General features: G+C 45.6%; 1 protein-coding gene across 1 annotated transcript; it reads left to right on the top strand.

Annotated features, from left to right (window-relative positions):
* The first annotated feature begins 884 nt into the window (after positions 1 to 884).
* On the top strand, positions 885 to 2,491 carry LOC119350261 (F-box protein At5g07610-like). The gene is made up of 3 exons (XM_037618182.1): positions 885 to 1,013; positions 1,114 to 1,257; positions 1,364 to 2,491. The coding sequence occupies exons 1-3, from the start codon at positions 885 to 887 to the stop codon at positions 2,489 to 2,491; spliced, it is 1,401 nt and encodes a 466-aa protein (XP_037474079.1).
* Positions 2,492 to 10,218: the final 7,727 nt, after the last annotated feature.

The raw sequence follows: 10,218 nt of genomic DNA, 5'->3' as shown, positions 1-10,218 counted from the left end.
GAGAAGCGGTTTGCACCATGCTCGTGCCAGATAAATGCCACCCGTTTGTGGTGTTGAGGAGGAGCTCATTGACTGGCCCTGTGGAGGGCGAACGGCTGACAAGCATGTGGCCGGCGCGGGTCGGCTAAACCCTAGCATGAGGAGGGCGTGTGGCGTTGTTGCCTGTGTGGCCTTGGCGACAAGGGACTCGTTGGCCTCAACCGCGGCCTTGTGTTGTGCGGCAGCGGCCTTGAGGGCATACTGGGCTTCGGCTTTCCTCTCTGCAACAGCGGCCCTCTCCTCTTGGATGATTCTCGAATGAGTCGGCCGAGCCCCATCTTTGGCTTCTTTTTCATCGCGGGACGGGTGGAGATGGCGTCCAAGAGGACAGCGGTGGGTTGCTGCGGGGCACCGGCCATGGAACTGGGAAGGGGCGGGGGTGGGTGAGAGGGTTTTTGGACAAGAAGGTGGAAATGAGAATGTTGTGTTCCCCATGGGCTGGCAAGGGGAAGACAAGGGCTCGCGTCCCGTCCGTCCGTGTCCTGTCCGTTTCGACGCAAACGTGAACTAATTTCGGGTTGAAAATGGGTCACAGACGAACAGAATATGGACGCCTGTCTGTTTGTGGGTGCGCGTTGGGCCGCGATAATCCAAACGAAGTGTGGCCGGACGAAATGGGTCGTGTGTTGGAGTTGGCCTAACATGTAGCAGTTTGTAGGCGGTCGGTCAGCACAAAACGTTTTCATTTCTTTTCTACTCGATTTTTTGGGTGAGGCGCCCATTCCACTTCTCAAGGGGGGAAACGAAGCCATAAAGCCACGATGTCCTTGAAAACCCTCGAGACTCGGCGAGCCGCGCCGCCTGCCTAGGACGACCCACCCAGTCTAGCCTCGATCGAGGAGGCGATGCCGCAAGGAAGACGAGGAGGCGGCGAGCAAGGCTGCAGGGAGCAGGGCCATGCTCCGGCGACTGTTCACCCAGGCCACGGCGCGGACGTTCCCTGCCATTCGCCGCCGCCGTTCCCCATCACCGAGGTAGGTTCAGAGGTTTCCTCCTTTTTTAACTATTCCTTCTCCCAATCTTCTAGTTCTATCCAAGAAAAGAACCTGTATGAATCGTGTCCACCATCTGTAGATGAAGAAGGAGCATGGGCACGAGCAGCAGGCCAGCCTTCCCCATGGCTGCTCGGAGCAGGATCATTCGCCGTCGACCGGCAACCCAGGCCGCGACAGCGCCACGCCGCCATTCCCCTCCACCGATGAAGCGTCTGACTCTGAGGTATGTTCCCCTACAGTGCCTTCTTCCAATCTTGAATCCAATCCAATACAGCGGACGTTAAACTGAACCTAAACGAATTGCCTTTGGATCCATTTGTAACAACCAGCAGCAGCAGCAGCAGCCCGGGTGCCCTACAGATCTTCCTGAAGGCGCCATTGTCGAGATCCTGTCGAGGGTGCCCTACAGGTCGCTCTGCCGCTTCAAGTGCGTCTCCAAGCCATGGCTGGCCCTCTGCTCTGATCCGGAAGTCCGCAAGAGGTCGCCGCAGACCTTGTCTGGCTTCTTCTTCATCGAGCGTGGGCGTTTCAATTTCCGTAATTTGTCGGGAAGAGGCCCCCCATTAGTCGACCCTTCGCTCCATTTCTTGCGCGAGAGCTACGATTGCTTTTCTGTGGAGCAGTGCTGCAGCAGCCTCCTCCTTTGCAAGTGCTGGGAATCGCGTCATGATGAGGAAGACGAATACGATTACGTCGTGTGCAATCCTATGACCGGGCAGTGGACTGTGTTGCCTCCTGTGGTATGGCTGGACGAAGAGGATGGTGACATTGTGTATTTCGAACCAATAATGGATATCTTCTTGGGTTTCGACACAGCAGCTCCGTCCCGCTTTGTGGTGTTTGTGCCCCTGACCAACTGTTTCTGCGAATTCACAGAGATGGCCATCTACTCGTCGGAAACCGGACGATGGAACAAGGTGCAGAGTGAGTGGTATTACAAGACTATTCTGGTCGGGAATTCAGAATGTGTCTTCTTGAATGGCACTATGCATTTGGCAACACATTATGCCTCAGTGGTCACGGTCGACGCGGAAGGGAAGATCTGGAGGGAGATTGAAATGCCAGAGGACATGCCAAACAAAAATCATTTGGCTTCCATTGGGCAGTCCCAAGGACGCTTGTATGCGTGGCAAATTGATAACGATCATGATTGCCAACTCTATGTGTGGGTTCTTGAAGATTCTGGTGGTGGAAACTGGACCCTCAAGTATACTGTCAACGTTTCAGAGCTGTTCGGGAGGCAACGTGGCGAAGATGACATGTCCTATAAGGTGTTCGCGATTCATCCAGATTGTGATTTGATTTTCCTTACCGATGAGGAGGAGATGGCAGTGTCATATGATATGGAGAATCAGAAAGTCAATGCTACATGCACTTTTTCTCAAGAATTCCAGGGTGTTCTGCCTTACATTCCATGTTTTGCTGAATGGTTGTTTTCTAAGTTGTTGTCCTACTAAATCTATTTCTGAGGCATCTTATATTTTTGCTGACCATATTGTAACTCGTGCAGATTCTTCTAGTGCATTACCTATCATGTTGTTAGCACTCCAAGGCTTGCTTTGAGTTACTAATATGTAGAGTGATTTGCTTCATAATTGCTGACTGTTACCTATGTATTGTTTTTCTAAACTGGTAAATTTAAATCGGAAAAGAAAGCCAGGTCCAATCTGAGCATTGCTTGTAAAATTTGTGAGATCTTACTGCAGTGTACTACTAATTCTTACTCCCTCCATTCCAAAATACTTATCGTGGTTTTAGTTGAAATTTGATCTAAAATCACGACAAGTATTATACAATAGAGGGAGTACTTTGCTACTACATAGTGCTTACATCGGGGAATCAGGGCTCAGGAGTCAAATCAATATTGTTCAAAGTTCAAACATTGTCTGTTGGAGCGGGATGGGCTTCCTTTAGTGTTAGGTCAGCCAAGCAGCTTATTCTGGTGTGTCTTCATTCTTCAAACCCTTTGATTTTGTTCGACGCAGGTTGTTGGTGGATGAGAACATTTAATTTCAGAGTTCACGATAGATTAACTAGATCAAAATTGGATCTTGTTCCAGTCTGAACTTCTGCTGTCTCGAACTTACACGCAGGAGGTATCACCCTGCTATTCTTTGCTGAAAGCTTCCTGCACTATGCTGAAGCTAAAAATTGTCCATTTGCTTGGCTGGCCGAGTCTTAACATGAGATGAGTGTGAGCCCTTGACAGTTTTGTCTTCTTCCTGCACAATCTGGTTAGAATTCATACTACCCTTGTGACCGCTGGCTTTTGAAGGTTGCATGTGTTATCTATCTGGTCGGGCGGCCACTATGGTGTTGTGACTTCGACGGTAAACCATGACAAAAACATTTGCATGTGATTCGCCATGTCGTGGGCTCATTTTCTTATTGTTTGCAATTACCAACTCTTTGCAACATATATTCTGTTAAAATAAACCATATAAGGTTTAAAGTAAACCATCAAGCTTGTTGATGGAACTAAAACAAAATCAAAACTAACTATCAACAAAAATAATAGTCTGGAATTAAGTAGGTCTTCCAATTGCATTCAAACCTGTTCAGAGCATAGCGTTTTCTTTCTTGTCTAAAGAGAACAAGATGCTTATGAACGCGTTCTTTCCCTGCTCATTATAATAGAGCCCATGCTAGAACAAGAACCGGAATGAAGTTACAAGGTAGGATTAGGCATAACAAATAAAGTAGAGATCACAAAACCACACATAAAATATATATCGCGTAGAGCTACCATCCATGCTTTTGCATCATCAACAAATAACTCGCTTTTCTACAGCCAATGTATTTTAAGCAACCAAGTATTTCATTTATCAAAAATCAAGTGAGTCATGCAGACTAGATTTGATTATTATATAGAAAAGATTGCATAGGTTAGGCGGACATACGAGCATGAAAGTGAAAATTTTACCCCCATTCTATTAGAATCCCTTTGGAAACAAAAGAATTTTAGTTTGGTTTTGATGTACTTATTCTATTTTCCTACAAAATCATTGCACAATTCATTATCATGAGTGGCTATCTGAAACCTTTGATACTGCAATTACATCTCCCTCCATTTGCATCTATGATGTCTGCTCTGGTTACTCACATGACACTATTTATGAAACTTTAAGTGACATCAATTTCAACAGAGCGGTCATTGGTTGTATCTATAATGACTGCTTTGGTATTTTCACGTGACACCACTAGAAGATATAAATACTGACTAACGAGGCATGCACGCAGCAAGAAAATGTGGATTAACTTCTTAGAGACCTTTGAGAAAGTGTGTCTGCTGTCTCGAGCGTTGTCCTTTTTCTCTCGGAAATAAGGTAAGTCATATTCAGTGATGATGAGATCATTTGACTCGCATGTCAACTCCTTGATCATATTGTCCTCATTGTCATGGTGAATGATATGGGTAAAATCGCTACACGGAAGTATCACATCTCCCTTTTGACAGAACCATGTAACTTATCATGGATGTGTTACCATTGACAACTCGATGTAATGCTCCAGTGCCCATAGCTCATTTGAGTAGTTTTGCACAAACCAAATATTTATGGTTTTAATTCTATCATCCTGCAAGATGATGCCATGTTGACAATCAATCTCAAATAATCACTAGTAGAAAAGAGGGCTTTGGTTCAGGCCGGGTTAGCCCATTAGTCCCGGTTCAGTCCAGAACCGGGACCCATGAGGGCATTGGTCCCGGTTCGTGAGGCCAGGGGCCTGCCGGGCCTCGTGGGGGCATTGGTCCTGGTTCGCCTGGCCCCTTTGATCCCGATTGGTGGGACGAACTGGGACCAATGGGCCTCGCTCCTGGCCCACCACCATTGGTCCCGGTTGGTGGCTTGAACCGGGACCACAGGCTGCCCTTTAGTCCCGGTTCATGTCACGAACCGGGACCAATGAGGTGCCTATATACACCCCTCGCCCGCGAGCAGAGCACTCCAGTGCTCTATTTTTCTCTGGTCGGCGAGGGGGGGGGGGCTTTGTGGTGCTCTAGCTCACCTCCTATGCACATGAGGTGTTCGATGAAATGCCCGAGCCACACTAGTTAAGCCTTCTCCTCTCGAAGCTCGACCTCAAAGCTCCATTTTCCTCGAGATTTGTCTAGGTTTAGCGGCCCGTCATGTCCCATTCCCGTCTTCACCGCCGTCGATCGCCCGCGCCGATCTCGTCACCGGCACCACCGTGGTGAGCCTCTTGTTCTTATCTTCTTTCTGAAAGAAAAAATTCTTACTTTAGTTAGATACTTGTCTAATTTTCTTACTATTTTATTGCTTGTTAATATATAATGCGATGGTTTTGGTATCCGCCCCTGTCGGCCCTCGTCCTGTCTATGATTCGGATGTGGTATATATATATTATCTTTTTATAACTATTTGGTTCATTTATTGTTTATGACAATTATGCCGACCAACGTGACATAGATTTTATTTATGTAGGAGGTAGTTGAACCGGAAATTCCAACCAACCCTATTGTCGAGAGGTTAAATTTAGTTGAAGAAGAAAACAATTACTTGAAGGAAACAAATTGAGGAGGAGAAGATGATATTGGAGTTGCATGTTGCGGATGTCGTCGATGATCACAAGATCAAGATGGATGCAATGTGATTGAAGATTAGAAAGATTAGAAAATATGCCATTCATACCGAGGCTTGGTATCATTATGCTGTTGGATCAATTGTTACCTTGGTTGCGATTATGATCGCATTTGTTTTCGCATTGAAATGTTTTACATAGTTTTAATGTATGGTTTAATTAATTAGATGCTCTGGAGAGCTATATGTTGTTAGATGAGAACTATGTATGTACTTTGGTTTTAATGTGACGATGAACTTCTATTAATTTGGTCACTTAATTATCTATTCATGATGTTCTGTAATGGTTTTTGACACACTTAATTATATATAATGCACGTAGATGAACCGGCAATGGATGTACGGTAACATACACACCTCCGAGTACATTAAGGGCGTGCATGATTTTCTCGAAGTGGCTGAGGTAAACAAGCAGAATGGTTTTATGTGTTGTCCATGCCCTAAATGTGGGAATACGAAGTCTTACTCTGACCGGAAAATCCTTCACACCCACCTGCTTTACAATGGTTTCATGCCACACTATAATGTTTGGACGAGGCACGGAGAAATAGGGGTTATGATGGAAGACGGCGAAGAAGAGGATGATGACAACTATGTGCCCCCTGAATACGGTGATGCTGCAACGGGGGAAGCTGCTGAAGATCAAGAGGAACCAGACGATGTGCCCAATGATGCTGCAACGGGGGAAGCTGCTGAAGATCATGAGGAACCAGACGATGTGCCCGATGATGATGATCTCCGCCGGGTCATTGTCGATGCAAGGACGCAATGCGAAAGTCAAAAGGAGAAGCTGAAGTTCGATCGCATGTTAGAGGATCACAAAAAAGGGCTGTACCCCAATTGCGAAGATGGCAACACAAAGCTCGGTACCGTACTGGAATTGCTGCAGCGGAAGGCCGAGAATGCTGTGCCTGACAAAGGATTTGAGAAGCTACTGAAAATATTGAAGAAGAAGCTTCCAAAGGATAACGAATTGCCCGATAGTACATACGCAGCAAAGAAGGTTGTATGCCCTCTAGGATTGGAGGTGCAGAAGATACATGCATGCCCTAATGACTGCATCCTCTACCGCGGCGCGTACAAGTATCTGAACGCATGCCCGGTATGCGGTGCATTGCGGTATAAGATCAGACGAGATGACCCTGGTGATGTTGACAGCGAGCCCCCCAGGAAGAGGGTTCCTGCGAAGGTGATGTGGTATTCTCCTATAATATCGCGGTTGAAACATCTGTTCAGAAACGAAGAGCATGCCAAGTTGATGCGATGGCACAGTGAGGACCGTAAGAAAGACGGGAAGTTGAGAGCACCCGCTGACGGGTCGAAGTGGAGAAAAATAGAGAGAAAGTACTGGCTGAGTTTGCAAGTGACCCAAGGAACGTATGGTTTGGTTTAAGCGTGGATGGTATTAATCCTTTCGGGGAGCAGAGCAGCAATCACAGCACCTAGCCCATGACTCTATGTATGTATAACCTTCCTCCTTGGATGTGCATGAAGCGGAAGTTCATTATGATGCCAGTTCTCATCCAAGGCCCTAAGCAACCCGGCAACGACATTGATGTGTACCTAAGGCCATTAGTTGAAGAACTTTTATAGCTGTGGAATGGAAACGGTGTATGTACGTGGGATGAGCACAAACAGGAGGAATTTAACCTGCACGCGTTGCTGTTTGTAACCATTAATGATTGGCCCGCTCTCAGTAACCTTTCAGGACAGACAAACAAGGGATACCACGCATGCACGCACTGTTTAGATGAAACTGAAAGTATATACCTAGACAAATGCAGGAAGAATGTGTACCTGGGCCATCGTCGATTTCTTCCGACCAACCATCAACGTCGAAAGAAAGGCAAGCATTTCAAAGGCGAGGCAGATCACCGGAAGAAGCCCGCCATGTGTATCGGTGATCACGTGCTTGCTATGGTCAATGATTTACACGTAATCTTTGGAAAGGGTCCCGGCGGACTAGCTGTTCCGAATGACGCTGAGGAACACGCACCCATGTGGAAGAAGAAATCTATATTTTGGTACCTACCCTACTGGAAAGACCGAGAGGTCCGCTCTTCAATCGACATGATGCACGTGACGAAGAACCTTTGCGTGAACCTTCTACGCTTCTTGGGCGTGTATGGGAAGACAAAAGATACACCTGAGGCACGGGAGGACCTGCAACGTTTGCACGAAAAAGACGGCATGCCTCCGAAGCAGTATGAAGGTCCTGCCAGCTACGCTCTTACGAAAGAAGAGAAAGAAATCTTCTTTGAATGCCTGCTCAGTATGAAGGTCCCGACTGGCTTCTTGTCAAATATAAAGGGAATAATAAATATGCCAGAGAAAAAGTTCCAGAACCTAAAGTCTCATGACTGCCACGTGATTATGACGCAACTACTTCCGGTTGCATTGAGGGGGCTTCTACCGGAAAACGTCTGATTAGCCATTATGAAGCTATGAGCATTCCTCAATGCAATCTCTTAGAAGGTGATCGATCCAGAAATCGTACCAAGGCTAAGGAGTGATGTGGTGCAATATCTTGTCAGTTTCGAGCTGGTGTTCCCACCATCCTTCTTCAATATCATGACACACGTCCTAGTTCATCTAGTCGACGAGATTGTCATTCTGGGGCCCGTGTTTCTACACAATATGTTCCCCTCTGAGAGGTTCATGGGAGTCCTAAAGAAATATGTCTGTAACCGCGCTAGGCCAGAAGGAAGCATCTCCATGGGCCATTAAACAAAGGATGTCATTGGGTTTTGTTTTGACTTCATTCCTGGCCTTAAGAAGATAGGTCTTCCTAAATCGCGGTATGAGGGGAGACTGACTGGAAAAGGCACGCTTGGAGGGGACTCAATAATATGCAGGGACGGATATTCTTGGTCTCAAGAACACTACACACTTCTACAGAACTCTACCTTGGTGACCCCGTACGTTCATGTATGTTCATGTATGCAAAAAATGTATATATGTATGTATATGTTCTCTGTGTATATATGCAAAAGATAGATTTTTAGAAAAGTTAGGATTTTTTTCTGTTCATAGATTTTTTTGGTGATATTAATTATTGTAGAATATGCAAACGTTTGTATATTCATATGAGCAATGCATTAGGCAAAACATTTACTTTTTTTCTAAATTTTCTATTTGAACATTTCCTATCGTTGCAAAAGTTGCTAAGTGATATTAAGAAGGAAAAAGAAGAAAAAGAATGAGAGGAAAAAGGAAAATAAGAAGAGGAAGAAATGAGAAGAAGAGGAGAGGAAGAAGAGGAGAAATAAATAAGAAGAAGAAAAAAGAAGAAAAAGAAGAGGAGAAGAAGAAAGTGAAGGAAATATGCCCTAGAGGCAATAATAAAGTTATTATTTATTTCCTTATATCATGATAAATGTTTATTATTCATGCTAGAATTGTATTAACCGGAAACATAATACATGTGTGAATACATAGACAAACTTAGTGTCACTAGTATGCCTCTACTTGACTAGCTCGTTAATCAAAGATGGTTATGTTTCCTAACCATGAACAAAGTGTTGTTATTTGATTAACGAGGTCACATCATTAGTTGAATGATCTGATTGACATGACCCATTCCATTAGCTTAGCACCCGATCGTTTAGTATGTTGCTATTGCTTTCTTCATGACTTATACATGTTCCTATGACTATGAGATTATGCAACTCCCGTTTACCGGAGGAACACTTTGGGTGCTACCAAACATCACAACGTAACTGGGTGATTATAAAGGAGCATTACAGGTGTCTCCAAAGGTAGATGTTGGGTTGGCGTATTTCGAGATTAGGATTTGTCGCTCCGATTGTCGGAGAGGTATCTCTGGGCCCTCTCGGTAATGCACATCACATAAGCCTTGCAAGCATTGCAACTAATGAGTTAGTTGTGAGATGATGTATTATGGAACGAGTAAAGAGACTTGCCGGTAACGAGATTGAACTAGGTATTGGAATACCGACGATCGAATCTCGGGCAAGTAACATACCGATGACAAAGGGAACAACGTATGTTGTTATGCGGTCTGACCGATAAAGATCTTCGTAGAATATGTAGGAGCCAATATGGGCATCCAGGTCCCGCTATTGGTTATTGACCGGAGACGTGTCTCGGTCATGTCTACATTGTTCTCGAACCCGTAGGGTCCGCACGCTTAAGGTTACGATGATAGTTATATTATGAGTTTATGCATTTTGATGTACCGAAGGTTGTTCGGAGTCCCGGATATGATCACGGACATGACTAGGAGTCTTGAAATGGTCGAGACATAAAGATTGATATATTGGAAGCCTATGTTTGGATATTGGAAGTGTTCCGGGTGAAATCAGGATTTTACCGGAGTACCGGGAGATTACTGGAACCCCCGGGAGCTATATGGGCCTTAGTGGGCTTTAGTGGAAAGGAGAAAGGGGCAGCCCAAGGTGGCTGTGCGCCTCCCCCCTTCCCCTAGTCCTATTAGGACTAGGAGAGGTGGCCGGCCCCCTCTCTCTCTTTCCCCCCTCCGCGAATCCTATTCCAACTAGGATTGGGGGGGGGGGGAATCCTACTCCCAGAGGGAGTAGGACTCTCCTGGCGCGCCTCCTATG

This window comes from Triticum dicoccoides, chromosome 1A (genome assembly GCF_002162155.2).
Source record: "Triticum dicoccoides isolate Atlit2015 ecotype Zavitan chromosome 1A, WEW_v2.0, whole genome shotgun sequence".
NCBI classification, from domain to species: domain Eukaryota; kingdom Viridiplantae; phylum Streptophyta; class Magnoliopsida; order Poales; family Poaceae; genus Triticum; species Triticum dicoccoides.
Note: the sequence above shows the minus strand (reverse complement) of the source record. Positions and strands in the feature narration are given on the sequence as shown.

Bases quoted from the DNA above. Each gene is read 5' to 3' on its own strand.
- LOC119350261 (XM_037618182.1), top strand. From the start codon at position 885: ATGCCGCAAGGAAGACGAGGAGGCGGCGAGCAAGGCTGCAGGGAGCAG. The intron at 1,014-1,113 runs GTAGGTTCAGAG...CACCATCTGTAG, and splicing joins CGCCGTTCCCCATCACCGAG to ATGAAGAAGGAGCATGGGCA. The intron at 1,258-1,363 runs GTATGTTCCCCT...TGTAACAACCAG, and splicing joins ATGAAGCGTCTGACTCTGAG to CAGCAGCAGCAGCAGCCCGG.